Raw genomic sequence first — 17,073 nt, 5'->3', positions numbered from 1 at the left:
ATTTAAACACTTTGAGTCTATGCTTAAGCAACATATTTCAGTACTTTTGTTAACACAACAGAGTTCAGGCTTGACAAGAAATAGTTTGTGTGCCTCTTAAACCTAGTGATGCACAACCTCCTTCTGATCCCATCTCCAGAAATATCAGCACCATTATATGCCTTCACTAAAATGTCCTGATAAATAAATTTAAAAGTGTTTATGGCATATTTTTCCAAAAGCTGTATTGTACCAAATCCCAGGCCAAATGCAGCTAGCCGTGCTCACAGACAAGGATAGCTATTAACACACCTTCATCCTTGCAAGCAACAAAATAGCTCAGTAATTCAAAACACAGGGCAGTGCTAACACATTTCCTGTGCAGTATTTTCTGCCAACTGCATTTCTAGCAAAACTGCAATTTCTTCTTGCACATGGTAGCATGTTAACTATGCCACAAAATACTGGGTGATAAAGCAGCTTGCAGAGCTGTTCCCCAGTCAAGACTCATGCCTAGCCACTGCCCTCTTGTTCGGCTGTTCTGCATCACTGCCAGCAAGCTGCGAGCTCCAATCTCCAGCAGGTATTATCAGCACTACCCCATAAATCTAACTCAGTAAGGAAGTTGTCTCTACCCATAACATTCTGAGACTGCTCGTATCCCAATCCAGAACACTGCTGACATCCAAAATGCAACTATCACATGGAAAGTGAGCCAGTAGAAGGCTGGCTCATCTCAGGAAAAGCAGCTGCAGGTGCAACTACTCTTTTCATTTGTCTTCTGCCTCTTCTCTGGAACTGGGATGAAAAAAAGCTTTCATAACTCTGCTTTGCAAAATCCATTTGTTATGTTTATGGGCTCACCTGGGGTCTATCTGAAGCAGGACTGACTTAAATGACAATACAGGATAGTTTTGCAAATTAAGAGTTTAAGAGATACAAGGAACTGACTTCTGAAGGAAGTCTCTTACCAAGGAACTGAAGTTTCTCCTACGTCTCTGCTACCATGGTGCCTTCTGATGGTCTAGTCCTCTCCACTCTGAGCAGCTGCAGCTTTGACAGTCACCAGACAAAGCAACAGCTTAAAGCACAGCAGCTTCATTCCTACTGACTTTGGTCAGGACATCTGGTGTCAGATACCCAAAGTCTCCTCTTTGGAGGGAAGGTCCTGCTTTTTTCACTACACCCTTCAGTCAGAGCACCAGGTTCATAAACACACCTTTAGAGCATGATTAGATCTTACTTCAGGACAACTGTACCAGGCTTAGGCTCTTCTTAAGTTGTTCCCTTCAAAGATGAAAAGGGGTTTCATCCACGAAAAGGGGTGAAAACAAGATCATGCAAGAGGCCTGGCCTAGAAGCACTGGCTGACCCCACAGCAGCAGACACGTGGACAGGGAGCTTCCCTCTTACCTTCCTGGGAAGGGAAGGAACACCACAAGCCTCCCAGGACACCAGCACATACACGGCAGGCTGGAGTCACCTGTCACTACAGCAACAGCTTCCCTAAGTTCAAACTGAACACAAATATTTCCAGTGCCTCTACCTAGGACTAGTCACATTTAGGCAGCAAAACTACTAAATGCAGTCAGGCTAGGAAATCCAACATCCATGAATGCTATGTGCAGATGGAAGGAGATCCTCATGCAAAGAGCTGAATAACACAGACAAGAAAGTGGCTCAGAGGAGATGACAGACCTGGTGATGAAGATGGGACTCGTCCCAGGTGTAATGTCCTGGTTTCTCAAATCCCACTCTCATGTTTATGTATCACTTTTCTTTCATGCAGACCAGAATTAAGCATACAGACCCCAGCAGCAACACGCCACCTGAAAGCCAAACAACTGACCCTTACAGTCAGCTTTATTTGAAAGCAAAAATTCTACTCCACATTTTATTGATCTAAAGTTACTGGAAATCACCAAAGTAAAAAACCCCAAAGCTACTGAAGTTTTGGCTAAAAACATGCACTTAGTAAAAGAGGAAATGGGGTTACCATGCCAAGACAAACTTTTTCTCTTACCAGAGACTGACATGCAATCAGAATTAAACACAAGAATTAAAAGGAGCTAAAGACTAATTTATGCCATTTATGTTTTTGCAAGTCACTCAGCTACCATCCAGCAGGCACATCCTGTTGTGTCTGACATTTCCTTGAGCACTTTTGTCTTTTCCCTTCTCTGTGCTACCACTGTTCTGATTAGATCCAACACCCCCACAGGAAAAGAAACAGCTCTGTGAAAGGCAGAAGCCACACAGCTATCTTCTTCCCCTTCTGCAGCAGGGGAATTAGTTCCAGGAGGAACAAAAACTGCTGCTCTTCTGGAAATGTTGCAGGGACAGACGCCTCCTCCCACCTCCTGCCTCATTTAAGTCCTCCACAGGGAGGAGAACCCCCAAAGCACCTTCACTATCAAGATGAGTTAACTGGTGGCAAAAACTATGATTAAGTCAGTACCTGGAAGGTTTTGCTTAAGCAGGACACAAGCTTACTCCAAATAACTTTCTCTGAACCCAAAACAAAAAAAATCAAAAAAAACCACAACCTTAGAATGGCTTGGGATTGCTCCAGGGACTAACTTTCCCACAGGCAAAAGGAAATGCTCTCCCCTCAGTTACCCTGAAAAAGAAACTCTCAAAAGCAGCTCCTCTGGCCCTGACCAAGGAAACATTGTTTTGCTTAACAGGGGGGTTAAAATAGTTGCTTTTCTCTGAACCCAAGGAAGGCTGGAGAAAATAATCAGTGGCAGAGAGTGCTTTAGTCTCTCGATTTGGGCGTCTGCCGAAGGATCTTGCAGTTCAAACAGCACACTGAATGAGCAGATTGCCATTGCTGGGAGCCTTGCAATGTTTTAACTTAGTCAAAAAAACAGAGTTATGGCAGAATTGATCTTCCAGCTACTTGGACCTCTAAGAGCATCAAAACTGCACAATCCTTTTGATTATGGGAAATTAGGAGAATTTGCTACAATGATCTCAAGAAAGGCATGATCTTCTTCATGCCTTTATGGAGATGTGCAAAATCATTTATGCCGCAAGATTATCTCCCTCGTAGCTGCATATATTTAGCTATATTACATCAAAAGTTTGGCTCCTTCAGAGTTGGATAAGCAGCTGAAAAGCAAGAAGTAACATGATTTGAGTCTCACCCCTAATGGATCTTATGATTTATAGGCCTTTAAAGACTAATGATTTTTTTCAAGACTAAAAAAGAGGAGATTTAACTCAAAGCTGTATATAATAGCTTAAATGGATTCTGTCTTTAAAAGCATGAACAGCTGAGAAAGAAAGCTAAAATCAGGGAAGAAGAAAAAAAGTTGGTCCTAATTGCCACTTATTCAAAAACATTATCTTGTTATATGCATATATTCACTATCCACACAGAGATATGGGTGTGGATGGAAAAGTCAACAGCAAATTAAGTGTTTAGACTTTCTATTTCCACAAAACTCACCCCACTCAATGTTAAACACAGGTCCCACCCAATGAAAACATATTAAAATAATTCTACATTGGCTGTTTACATCAGCAGTATGAACTTAAATACAAAAGAATAGATTGCTTTGGCTTCTTAGTCTCACATTAGCAAATGCAATTATCTTTCATTAATTTTACAGAGTGCTCACAGTAGAAATTAAATAATTTTTTCATGTCTAAGAAAAACTTTACCATGTTAATTATTCATAAATACCAAAGTCTCCTACTTATTACTCATCACAAATGTGATTCGTTTCAATAACGCCTGAATAATTCGGTGTTACCCTATTAGTCTCAGAACACAATGTACAACTGCCAGCACCAGCAAGTCAATCACAATCATCCACGCTTGCCAGCTGCTAAGGAAGAAGAGGAGGAGGAAGAAGGAAGGCAGGAATGGCATTTTCCCTCCACCCCAGTCACCGTGCTGGCTCCACCACCCCATGGAAAAGGAACATCCCACATCTCCCGTCCCGGCCCGGCCGGCTTTGCTTCCAAGATGCTGCAGACTCAGGCACTGCTCGGGTGAGAATTCCATCCCCAAGCTGGGAGCAAGGAGCCAGGCTCCCGAGGGACAAAGGCAGCACCTGGGGATGCTCCACTGCTTTTCTTCCCTGAGTATTTACATCTGGGCAGGCAGCTATCCAGCAATGGGAATTAATTGATTGAGAAGGGAAAGAGAGATTAATCCTCACAAGTATGTAAGGAGCCTACAAGGGTAATTCCAAAAATGGCTGAGGGCTGCTCGCCCACAGTAATCCCTGCAGAGTGAAACAAAGCCCAGGCACCATTGCTGCAGCAAAGTGGTTCAATAAGGAATTACCCAGAGTTTTGCACCCTGGCCGCTTGGCTGCTCAGCAGGTTGAGCTTATGGGAGGGGAAGAGATGACTGAAAAGTTAATGCAGGGATAAAATAAGCTGAATATGCTGGAGTTACAAGTTCTTGTATTATTTCTTCAGTAATTTTAACAAGATAAACCTGCTCACATCACCAAAATCTCTTAGAGTTGCACTAAATCACGAATACATACATATATACATATAATTTTTTTTCCCATAATAATGTCAAGAATACCTTTGACACAAGGTTCATTTGACACGGGTTCCATCCAGCCCAGCTGTCTTGCCCTTGGCATGGCTCCCAGAGGCATCCTGGACCCTGCTGCACTTCCCAAAGCCTGTGCCTTCTCAGAAAGACCCATTCCAACATCCCATTTTCAGCCACATATTAATTGTTTTTTGCTTTCTAGCAAGTTACGTGAGCTAATTTGGACCAATGCCATACAGAAATGCTGCCTTTATTATTACAGTTGTGGAGAAAGTAAATTAATGCAAAGGATTGCACACAGAGGCCTAATCCATTTGAGGTAAATCAATGCATTGCACATTTAAATTGCTCTGCTTTCCTTCAGAAAAGTACATTGAAGTGATTCATTAGGCACTGAACTGTTCACAGAAACAGACCAATTCTCTTAGGCATGCCAGTGCATCTCTGCTAGTTAAATTTAAAAAGCAATCAAATCTACTAATAAGTCCTTTTTGCCGACATTTACATCACTAGAGAACATGATTCCTGACAACTCAGATTAAATAAATGAAGCACAAATTAATCTCAGTTAATATGTCTCAGAACCAATGCTTGACTTGTTAAACTTAAAAATCTGTCTTTTAATAAAAATAACTTATTGGTAACGCCTGACTTCCAAGCTCCTTTGATAACCTTTATTAAAGGTTATAAAGTTATCAAGAGGGATCACAAGGCACAATCTGTGTCTATTTTAATACAGTTAAAGCATTTATTTATAGTTTAATTTGAATATTTATAAATTCCACAAGAAAAATTACCAGAAAGGTACCCTTTTAATAAAAAGTAATCATGTCTTACTACAACAGCACCATGCCACAGTCTTAAAATTCCCACTCACTTCCTTAGGGAGGACCAATTCAGATAACATATGGAATAAGCAATTCAAGGTATAACACCTGTGCCTCATATCTTGCTCTTCTGCAATCACCAGGGTTTATTTCTGCAACAATTAATGCCTTCTCTCTCCACACAAGAAATTCTCCAAATTTAAAGTAAAAGGCAGTAGGAAACATATACTTTCAAATGACTTAAAGTCAATTTGCACTTTATTAAAGACTTAGAGGAGAACTGAAGAGACCTAATATGAAAAATTAATTTTTTTAATCCCTTTAAGAAGTCTAACACTTTATCTGCAAAACCAGCAATATCAATTTAGAGAGCTATAGAGTCCTATAGTCCAAACCTAAAAAACCCACGAACTTAAGTTTATAACCAATCCTTTCAAGGTTGTAATGGGATTAGGTGAAGGAAACACTTGTACTTATGAAAATAATCCCTTGCCCTTCTCCTCAAACCCCCTTCTTCACTCTGGCTGATCCACTACTCCTACTGCTTTTTTCCCAACAGGTTCCATGCAGGAAAATTCAGCTGCTGGAGATGCATGTTTGTGGGTGGCAAGATAGCCTTTACTGCAAATCCCACCCTGCAACCACCAGGCTGAAACAAGCAGGGTCATTAGGAAATCTTGCTGATCAATGAAGCAGCTCAGAGTCGCTCAGGCCTGGCAGCATCTCTGCAAAAGCTCTGAGTTTTGGTTGGGGTTTTTTTTTTCTTGTTTTGGGGGTTTTTGTTTGGTGTTTTTGGTGGTTTGTTGTTTTGGTTTGTTTTTGGTTTTTTTTTCTTTATAATTGTTGCCCAGTTTTTCCCAGGGAATTTCAAGGGCAGGCACCTCTTGGTGCTCTGGCCAGAGTTCCAGTTACCACAGGTCACACCATCTGCTCGCTCACAGCCTCCAGCTCAGCTCTGCTGGTCCCCTCTCTCCCCCAGCAGCCCCCCAGGCTTCACCCCAAAAGCAGCAGCACTGGGGGACTCAATCCTTGGAAATGGTGTCTGCTCCACCAGCTCCAGAGGTTTTAAATTGTCCACCTCCTGCCGTAACCTGCACTATCCTCCCAAAGTCTTGGGGCATGACAGGACCCTAAAGCAACTCCTCTGCCTAACAAGTGCAGAGTTTAGTGCTGATTCATGGGGCTTAACTATTCCCAGCTTCCACCACTACAGGTGAAACACAGAGTTCATTTGCTTGCACAGCTATATATAGCTATGTATATAACTATATAACACCTCTGCAATAGGGAGAGGCATACTCAACAGCTGCTAACAAACCCTACAAAAAATCTCCTCTCTCCGTCAGTGCTACATGAGGGTTTTCCCCCTCCACACCAAAGCAGTTTCCCCCTTCCACCAAAGCAACACCTCTGTAGCTAAGTACTCACAGCACCATGATAAAAACTCACTTGTGGGGAAAACAAAAAACTAAACCCTCCTCAGACCCAGTTCTGCAGACCCCAGAGCAGACAACTCCACATTTTCAAGAGCATGTGGATTAATCTGTTCAGCCAACAGAGACACACACTAAGTGTTTGCTAGGAAATGTTTTAATGCAACTTTTTTTCAGAGTTTTGTAAGACTCGGAAGGGTTGCGCTAACAGGCAGCGACAAGATAAAAACATCCATGCATTGCCATGGGTCTTCTGCCCCACATCACAACTTGGTGCCAACATCAGGCCTCCCAAAAGCCAGCAGGCACCAACCTGGTCCGACAGGCTTGTACCAGCAGCACAAAGTTTCTTCCAATCTCAGACTTCCTGGCTCCAGAGGCAGCTCTACAAGCTAGTTCTCCTTTCAACAGGGAACATCTCCTTCCTTTAACACTACCCAGGAGCAACATCAAATACAGCCTGACCTTCAGCCACAGCCACATCTCTCACCAGACGAGGGGACAAAGCACTTAAGAAGGTTGGTACCTGTATTTGCTCCTATGTCTCATTACAATTTCCTGTCTAACCTCAAGGCCTTTTGTTCCTTGCAATGGTGCCACTGGATTTACTGCTATAGACAACTTCAGTAGACACTTCCCATAATAATTAGCCAGAGCTGAGAGAAATCTCAGTTCTGTGATGCACAGTTACTTTGGATGCTGTGTTTGTTCAGTGTGCCAAAAGCTTTGAGGCTTCCACAATCAATCAAGTGACCCAAGTCAGTCATTCATGACTAGGAAAAAGCACATTTCTCCTTTCTCACCACTGATGCCAAGAAGCTGAGACAATTCCCTCCTTTCTGTCGCCACCATCAGCCCATTCCATCCACCTCCCAAGTGGCAGATCCAGAGCACTGAAAGCATCAACTTTTCCTATACCTTCCCCCTTCCCTCTTCTGTGATTTCTGGATGCTGCAGTGGTGAGCAGGACTGATGAAACAGGAGACAAACAGGAGCATACAGAACATGCACTCCAATGGGATCCAATGAGAGAAGCTCAAAAATCCCTCCCCCCCCAGCCAGAGAACCATGTTCCTCCAGGGGAAGAAAGAACCAAAGAAGATGATCTATTTACCTGCTTGCTACTTATTAAGGAGCACAAGCCACCATTACAAAGGAAAGGAAATTTTGGGAACTTATATGCTCACAGACAGAAAAGCACCATGGTGTTAAATCCACCTCAGGATTGTGTGACAGCACAGCAACCATCCTGAGTATTTCTGCTCCTCCAGTGAAGGAATCTGCACTCCAAACCTGCAATTCCCAGAGAAAACAGAGGCAGACTACTAATGGAACTAAGAGCAGATACTGCAGGATGACTGCTGCAGGCAGCAAGGTTCTTCAACTGTGCACCCTCCAGGCTGATCCCATCACATCCAGCCACAGAGATGCTCTGTACCTGGTGCTGAGCATCGCATGGTCCAGGACAGAGTTTCCTCCACACTAACAAAGACTCAACTTTAAAAAAGGCCCCTAGAGACCAGTCCAGGTAACCAGCAATCTGACAAGCAGATTTGCCACACCTGAAAAGACAAACATCTGTGCAAAGTAATCACACATAGGTGCAAACTAAAAGGCTTGATGGAATATTTGGGTATTTCCAGACAAGGCCACACAGCCCCAAGACACTAACTATACACTACTTGATGCAGCTGCCAAGGAGTTCAGATCACTCTCATAAAAGACACTCACTTTTCAATCATCTCAACTATAAATGCAGGAATTTCCACCGTGTCAAGTCAAGGTTCACTCGCAAAAATTCTTTCTGCTCCTGATTGAATCCTTCTCCCTGCCTTCACGATGCACCCCAAATGGGCTTTGCAGTCCTCCACGTTACTTCCTCTTCTCTCAGGATCTGCACACCAGGGCTGTGACCTCCTTTCCCTTCCCACCTGCACACGTGACCCAGGATGCTCCCCCTAAAAACCTCAGTTCAGGAATAGCCAGGCTGACCACCTGGAGCCAGCACAGCTTCCCGGCTTTGACACCCCCATACCACATCTACTGCTGCTCTGAAAGCAGCTTTTATCTGCCCAGAAAGGGTTTAGACTTTCTGTCTGTTACTGGCAGTAGGTAGAGGTGCTAATTAACCAGTTGTCAGCTGAACTGCTGCTAAATTGAGAACACAACTAAAATTAAAGACGAGGTATTAAAATGGGCAGAAAGACTTGAAAGGACTATTGTTCATTTCAGAACTTCTCTTCCTGTATTTTTTAAACATTTAGAAATTGCAGTCCAAATAATTGCTTGTCAAGACATTTTTTTGGAGAATAACTAGCTATTCAGCCAGCTGTATAATTAGGTTATTAAAAGTATAATATCATTTTGAAGGCTTTGAGAGAGTAGACCTCTACCTAACATAAAATCATCACAGTTTCATTTTCCTCCCTCTCTCCTGGCATCAATCCCAAGTCACAAGTCCTAGCGACCTCTCAGACTCTCAGCTGTGACAGTGTACATAGCTGTTCATAGGATGAGGAACCATCGCTCTGAACTCCTGAGCAGGTACATGCACATTTCCATTCCAACTCTGGAAAGCACGTCTGCTATCCAACAAAGGAAAAAAAATACAAAGCCAAAAGCTGCAGACAAAATCGCAGCTCTCCAAGCCTGATGTTCCCTTCCCCCTCAGGTGGTGGGCTCAGGACAAGGGGCCTCCCATTTTTCTGGAGGGCACAGCTAAGATCAAGCACAGACAGACCTGTCTCTGGGAAAGGAAGGAAATCCCTGACCCACAGCTACAGCTTCGCAGGCCAGGCTCACATCTGGGGAAAGAAACACGCATCACTGGAAGCAGTACAGCAAAACAGAGCACATGTTATGCGATTTACATATCTGCTGACAAACAACATGTTTATACGACAGGTAAAATAAACTATGCAGCCTGCAAGGCTCAGCAGCCTGAAACTGGGAAGCTAACAGACCCAGAAGGCAAGGAATTGGTCCTGATGCAAGCAAATGGGATGTCACAAAAATTAGACAATTAAAATTTAAAGCAGTAGGGAAGACAAAAGAGAAGGAATCACAATAGCTGAGCCTGATGAAGAGCTGCTCCTTGGGTACAGGACCATAATGATGCTAAGCATTTTTCTACTAGATGGCAGTGTAGTGTCACACTATATAAAAGGAATTCTAGAAAGAAATTGCTTTGTATTTCAAGTGAATCTGTGCTTAGACTTGACTTCAGATAGCATGATATACAACAGTAGCCTCTTTGTAAAGGGACCTGCCATTAGTCTCACAGTGCAATACGAGCGATACTTTAATTTCCCACAAAAGAAGGGGAAAAGACACTGAAACCCTGAGCAGTTCTGCTACACGGTACAGCTGCATGCACAGCCACAGATGAGCTCCGGAGTGTTACATCCGAAGGTGGGCTCTGATCAAAGAGCTCTGGGAGAGAAGGAAGGAGGTCCTCACTGCTCAGGGGGAAAAGCCAGCTGGGCTTCTGAAAGGCAGGGGCAACTTTAAGGCAACCTCCTTGCTATGGTCAGGGGAGGTTGGCAACTTCAAAGGAAAATCCAGGGATAAAGAGAGAGCAGTGACAAAAATTCAAAATGCAAGCACAAAATAATCAAGGTTAGGGCTGAAGAACAATGCAAATATTTACAGGTAACTCAGCCATAACAGTAACCTTTACCTTGCAAGGCCACCATCCTGAAGCCAAACTTCAGGAACCAAAAAGACACAGTAGCTCACCAACATTCCCAAAACCAACACCAATTCTTGGCGTACGCTGGAGCTACAGGAGCTCAGTACAGCCAAAGATGGAACAGCTCTGGGCTCGCAGGCAGCCGAAGCTCCCACTCTCCTGAGACAGAGGTTCGGGGGGTCCCCAAGCTGCGGGGCTGCCAGGCCTGTTCCTGTGTCACCGGGCTCATCAGCCCCAGCCTCTCCTCACCGGCGGTCACAGCCGCGGCAGCCGGCGGGACATCACGCCCATCACCTCCCTGCCGGCGGAGAGGGGCAGGTTTTGCTGGCCCTGCAGAGCTCGGGGCGCACTGCACCCGCCGCGGTGGCCCCGGGCCGGTGCGGCTCCCGGAGGTGCCGCCCGCTCCGAGCCGGGATGCTCCGGTCACACCGCGCTCCCCTCCCTCCGCCTCCCGCAGCATCCCCGCTGCGCCCCGCGGGCCACCGCGGAGGGACCGGGGTCCACGGGGAGCCCCCCGGGGCACGGCCTCACCTGGAGGGCCGGAGCCGCACCTCCTTCTTGCTGTCCACCACGGAGGGCACGCAGTTGGTGAGCTCGGTCCAGTCGGCGTGCAGCCCGCAGCTCCAGCCGGTGGAGAAGCGGGAGAAGAGCCAGGTCTCCCGCTTGCCGGGCCGGTGGCAGGTGCACTTCTTCTGCCCGGCGCGGCACTCGCACGGCTGCTCCAGCTGGATGTTGCGGACCAGGTGCCGCCCGAAGGTGGTGCCGCCCGTCTTCTGGATGTGCAGGAACACGATCAGGTCGTCCCCCTTGATGTTGAAGTCCACCCGCCGCATCAAGTCGTCGGCGGAGAAATTGAAACGGGGAACGAAACGCGCCGGCGTCTCGTCCTCCGCCCGGTACGGGTCGGCGGCGGCGGCGGGGCTGAGGGCGCGGAGCCGCAGGAGCTGGCACTCGGTGCCCGGGCAGACGTACTGCAGCACGATCACGGCGAAGAGGAAGAGCATCACCAGCGCCAGCAGCACCTTGTGGGACCGGTCCTCCATCGTCGCCGGGAGCGCCGCGCATCGCCGCCGCCCCGCTCAGAGCCGCCGCCGCAGCCGCCGCCGTCGCCGCCGCGGGGGGGCCCGCGCCGCCGCCATCGCCCGCCGCTGCCCACGGCCCTTCCCGGCAGCCCCCGCGCCCGGCCCCGCCGCGCGCCTCCGCCCGCCCCGCGCGGCCGCGCCCCCTCCCGGCCCCGCCCCCGCCGGGCCCGCCCCGCGCGGCAGCACCGGCACCGGGACAGAACGGGACAGCACCGGGACAACACCGGGACAACACCGGGACAGCACCGAGACAACACCGGGACAGCACCAGGACAGCACCGGCACCGGGACAGAACGGGACAGCACCGGGACAACACCGGGACAGCACCAGGACAGCACCGGCACCGGGACAGAACGGGACAGCACCGGGACAACACCGGGACAGCACCGGGACAGAACCGGGACAGCACCGGCACCGGGACAGAACCAGGACAGCACCGGCACCGGGACAGAACGGGACAGCACCGGGACAACACCGGGACAGCACCGGCACCGGGACAACACCGGGACAGAACCGGGACAGCACCGGCACCGGGACAGAACGGGACAGCACCGGGACAGCACCGGGACAGCACCGAGACAACACCGGGACAGCACCAGGACAGCACCGGCACCGGGACAGAACGGGACAGCACCGGGACAACACCGGGACAGCACCGGGACAGCACCGAGACAACACCGGGACAGCACCAGGACAGCACCGGCACCGGGACAGAACGGGACAGCACCGGGACAGCACCGGGACAGCACCGGGACAGCACCGGGACAGCACCGAGACAACACCGGGACAGCACCAGGACAGCACCGGCACCGGGACAGAACGGGACAGCACCGGGACAGCACCGAGACAACACCGGGACAGCACCAGGACAGCACCGGCACCGGGACAGAACGGGACAGCACCGGGACAGCACCGGGACAGCACCGGGACAGCACCGAGACAACACCGGGACAGCACCGGGACAGCACCGGGACAACACCGGGACAGCACCGGGACAGCACCGGGACAGAACCGGGACAGCACCGGCACCGGGACCGAACCGGGACAGCACCGAGACAACACCGGGACAGCACCAGGACAGCACCGGCACCGGGACTGCACCGGGACAACACCGGGACAGCACCAGGACAGCACCGGCACCGGGACAGAACGGGACAGCACCGGGACAACACCGGGACAGTACCAGGACAGCACCAGCACCGGGACAACACCGGGACAGCACCGGGACAGAACCAGGACAGCACCGGCACTGGGACAGAACCGGGACAGCACTGGCACCGGGACAGAACGGGACAGCACCAGGACAACACCGGGACAGCACCGGGACAGAACCGGGACAGCACCGGCACCGGGACCGAACCGGGACAGTACCGGCACCGGGATAGCACCGGGACTGCACCGGGACAGCACCGGGACAGCACCGGCACCGGGACAACACCGGGACAACACCGGCACCGGGACAGTACCGGCACCGCTCCCCTCCCCGCCGGGATCGCCCAGTGCGGCCTCTGTGGCACCGGCACCGAGAATGGGACGGTGAATGGGACCGGCAGTGGGACTGGGGCCATACCGGCACCGCGCTCCAGTCACGGGCCGGGACTGGCACCGCACCGGGACCGGCGCTCCCGCCGGCGGCAGCCGTCGCGCACGCCGAATGTGCCCGGGGCGCCCCGGGATGCTCCGTCCCGCTGTGCCCGTGCCAGAGCGGGCGGCGGCCGGAGCAGCGGCAGTGCCCGGGGTGTGTGCGGGCCCTGTGGCCGCCGTGCCGCCGCAGCACCGCTGGCCGCGCGTGGCACCGGGCGGAGGGCGCTGCTCCGCACGGAACATCCCCGTTAACGGCAGCGGCGCCTCCGCGGAGTCACCGTCCTGCACACACACACTCCCGACACTGCACCGAGCCGGCCGCTTTCTCTCTACACCTCACACCAACACCCAGTGTTCTGGTCTTGTTTTGGGGTTTTTGGGCTGGAGAGGTATGCATCGAGTGTTTTTCTTGATGCTCCAAGTGGTTTCTGTTGATTCAGGTAGCAAACACCCGCGCTGTCTCTGTCAGCATATTTCTAAACCTCTCTGCACAAGAGAGTGTTCTGTAAATAAAACAATAACACGGACTCTGTGGATTTATCTCTGATTACAGTCCTGTATTTGTATATAAATGATGTTTAGCCCTCCAGCTGCGGTGAGGCCTGTGGGTGGGAGCCATGGGTGCCCACCCGTGTTCACCCAGTGCCATTCCACAGGGACAACGCCCACCACATGCCAAGACCTGGCAGGGCCATGGAACACAGCACAGCCAGTGAGCCCGAGGCTTTCCTTTCCCTCTTGGTGCAACTGATGTTGGGGCAATTAATGCTTGTGAGAACTACAGCCTTGCAAACAAAAAAAAAAAAAACAATTAAAAAAATAGAGGTTTCTGGCTAGAGGAGGTTTTCACCCCATCCCCGGTGTCCTGTCGTTCATGGACCGTGTGTTTGGCCACCCTCAGTTTAACTGATGTGTTCCAGTGCTTAACTGATGTTACACTGAAGTGCTGCATTTCAGGAACCCAGTCTCAGGTAGGGCTGGAAATGTCTGAGCTTTTCCTTCCTTCTCCCCTCCCCACCACAGCACCTCAGGTTTTGCTTCCCTGTCCCTTGTGATGCCTCTGTTTCTCTGCCTGGCCAATCAGCCTAGAGCTGAATTTTCTAATATGCACAGCAGGCAGCAAAGAAAATAAATCATAAACACTCTCCCAGACCTTTATTCATCATTTAAAAAAACAAAACAAAAAACAAAAAAACCAAAACTTGTCTCTTTTTCCCCTCTTCTCAAGCAATTCTCTCTAAATAATTTCAAGAGGTACATGTGGTGTTTGGAGGTGATTTCTTTATGGTTTTCATCCTTGAGCAACCCTTCCTGTCTTTCCTATTTTTTCCAGCTGTCCATAATATTTTGAAAACATTTACACTCACAATAATAGGCAATTTTATCACAAAGATTCTAGGCATGAGAACTACTGAGTTCATTTTCTTCCATTTGTATCTCCAAAATGAATGGATTGCACCATTTAATGAAAGCTCTGTGTTCTGAAATTCAAGCCTTAAAATTACAAAGATGTTTCTGCACTTTATATCCATCACTCTCTCACAGTCATTTGTATTAAAAAAAATATGTTTGCCTCCAGTTTTATGTATTTTACATTATGAAATAACAAAGATGTGTGGTGACTTAAAACCAATCCTGAATGCTAATACCTGGGAATTAAACAGAGAGAATAACAATGGCCTAATGCCTGCACTAAAATAATATATACTATAAAAGATATGATGCATACTGGGTTGGTGCTCCCAGCAGAGCCATTATTTTGGAATGGGCTAAACAAACAATGATCATCCTTTCAGTAATGAGTGATGGTCTCCAGTCTGCTGCCTTCTCACTCACAGTATGTAAATGATGCTCTCTAGCTTTGATTCAGGGACCCAAAACCTTTGCTGAGGCACTAAAGAAATGAAAATCACTCTGAAGTAGATAAAAGTAGGACAGAGCAGAGCTGTTAAGGTTTCACAGCATGAGCAAGATTCGATGGCTGGCAGGGCAGCTGGTTTAAGTTAAGAGGTCAAGTAAAACCACTGAGTGCCTAGTAACACCAGTGAAAAAAATCTCCACCTCCTTCTCCATCCATGGCATGTGCAGACACCCCAAACACAATCCCTGTTCCCACTCTCCACACATGACCCTTTTCAGCTGGCACAGGGGATCTCCTCACTCCATGCCTCAGTTCATGGTCATGCCCAGATGAGCACATGGGTATGGCCACTGCTCCTCTCCCACCCACAAGTGTCCTCTGCCACTGGCCGGTCCCTTCTGCACCCACCCTGTCAGCAGCTGCCTTCCTCCAGCACAGCAGGGCCAAGCTGAACTGGGAAAGGATCTCATTTTGGGCTGACCTTCTGTAATTACCCACAGGAACGTTCAGAAAATCAGAGGTTTGTATGCAAAGGCGCCGGGTGTTTGCCCAGAGACAGATCAATAAAACACCTTGTGCCTCAAGCCCTGGATTGATCTTCTCTGCTTTAGGAAACTGTTGTTAGCTCATCAGCTGGGACTCATCATCACATCCCTGTCTACTTCCTAAAAACCTTTGTTTCCACAGCGTCTGAATTTCACCTCTGCATTTGGCTGGCAAATGGTGACTGCTTGGCTCCAACAAAAAGAAAGCACACATCAGCTTTGAGATAAGCAGGCTCTTCGGTGTAAAACAGAGCTTTACCAGGCACGGAGGCCTCCAGCTTATTGAAAGGAGCAAGGTTTTGTATCAGTTCAGCCTGAGTAGGTCCCAGGGTCCACTGTTTGGTACAGGTAAGGGCAGGAGTGCAGGCAGCTTGAACCCCCTGGGCAGATGGGCAGGACTGGGCTGTGGCAGCTCTAGCCTGGGCTGGGGTAACCCCAAACGCTGAGGCACCCACAGCTGCTGGGAGGATGAAGTCTTTTTCAGATGAGAGGGGAAACCTTATTTGCACATTAGTACAATTAGAATAACTTGATTAAAAGAAATGCAAACAAGCCATTAGGTTTGCCTTATCTCCTTGTAATGTGATTCATCTTATAGTACCTGTGCAGGAAGGGAGAGAAAATAGATGAAGCAAGTACAGAAAAGCCTCCTGTGTCATGAAAATAGCATATTTATTAAAACAAGAAGCACAATCATCGCCAGCTCAACTGCTGTTTTCCTTTATGGAATTGTCAGTCTTGTCTGGAATAGCTGATGGCTAAACAGGTTTGTGGCTGGGGCATTCAAAACCACTTTTCCCATCATCTGTCCTCAAAGTGATGAAGTGGATGCTCCAGCCTTGTCCCTGGCTGCCCCAAAAGGACCTCTCCTCCACCACTTCTGTAAGATGTGCAAATCAGCAACTTTGATAATTTTACCTCTCCTTTGAGACTGGGTAAAACCAGATTATGGAATCAAAAGGTGTCACCAGGAGACAGACAGGGTTGAAGATACCACTCTACTCCCTGAGGAAACAAGTCCTAAAATGAATGGAAAAACACAGAGCAATGAGATGGTCATGGCATGGGAGAAGAAGCATAACCAGGAGAGAGGAAATATCTGAGAAAGGACCAAAGAAATGTTGTGGTGGGAGATAGATGAAAGCCCTGCTAGCACCTCATAGAATAAGGCCCTTATCTAGTAAAGGGTATGCAAATGACTGAAGGCATAGAGCAGTGGGGTGATGAGTAAACTAATTAGAAAATGAGCCTTGATTATTCATGGACTTGACATATCAGAGAGTAACTAATCAAAGGAATAATACAAGTTCGCATATTCTTTGTGATGTGGGCATCAAAATCTTCCTTCTTGTCACTACGGCATCACTGCTGCTCATTCCTAAAATCAAACACACTTGATGCAAGTGTAACATCTTGCTCCATAGTAGGAGATGGGTCTTGGAAAGGCTGAGGTGTTCAAAAAAGCTGTTTTCCCCAGATATTGAACTGATCTTGCATTTATCTCTACTTATAGATCTTGCCCCCCTGAATACAAACGCTGCCCAA

At 48.4% G+C, this 17,073-nt stretch overlaps 1 protein-coding gene across 1 annotated transcript in view; it reads right to left on the bottom strand.

The window, feature by feature from the left end:
• The window catches only part of HS6ST2 (heparan sulfate 6-O-sulfotransferase 2), a 126,922-nt gene extending 115,394 nt beyond the window's left edge, over positions 1 to 11,528 (bottom strand). Inside the window, exon 1 of the mRNA XM_005526178.3 lies at positions 10,987 to 11,528. Coding sequence (XP_005526235.1) covers positions 10,987 to 11,498 — 512 coding nt within the window. The 5' untranslated portion in view covers positions 11,499 to 11,528. The remainder of the gene's footprint in view (positions 1 to 10,986) is intronic.
• Between the last annotated feature and the right edge of the window lie 5,545 nt (positions 11,529 to 17,073).

The sequence above is a fragment of the Pseudopodoces humilis genome, chromosome 15, assembly GCF_049639895.1.
Source record: "Pseudopodoces humilis isolate 2021_Gansu_Grassland_sample_001 chromosome 15, ASM4963989v1, whole genome shotgun sequence".
Lineage (NCBI taxonomy): Eukaryota > Metazoa > Chordata > Aves > Passeriformes > Paridae > Pseudopodoces > Pseudopodoces humilis.
The sequence above is the reverse complement of the archived record's forward strand: the minus strand, read 5'-3'. Positions and strand labels throughout refer to the sequence as shown.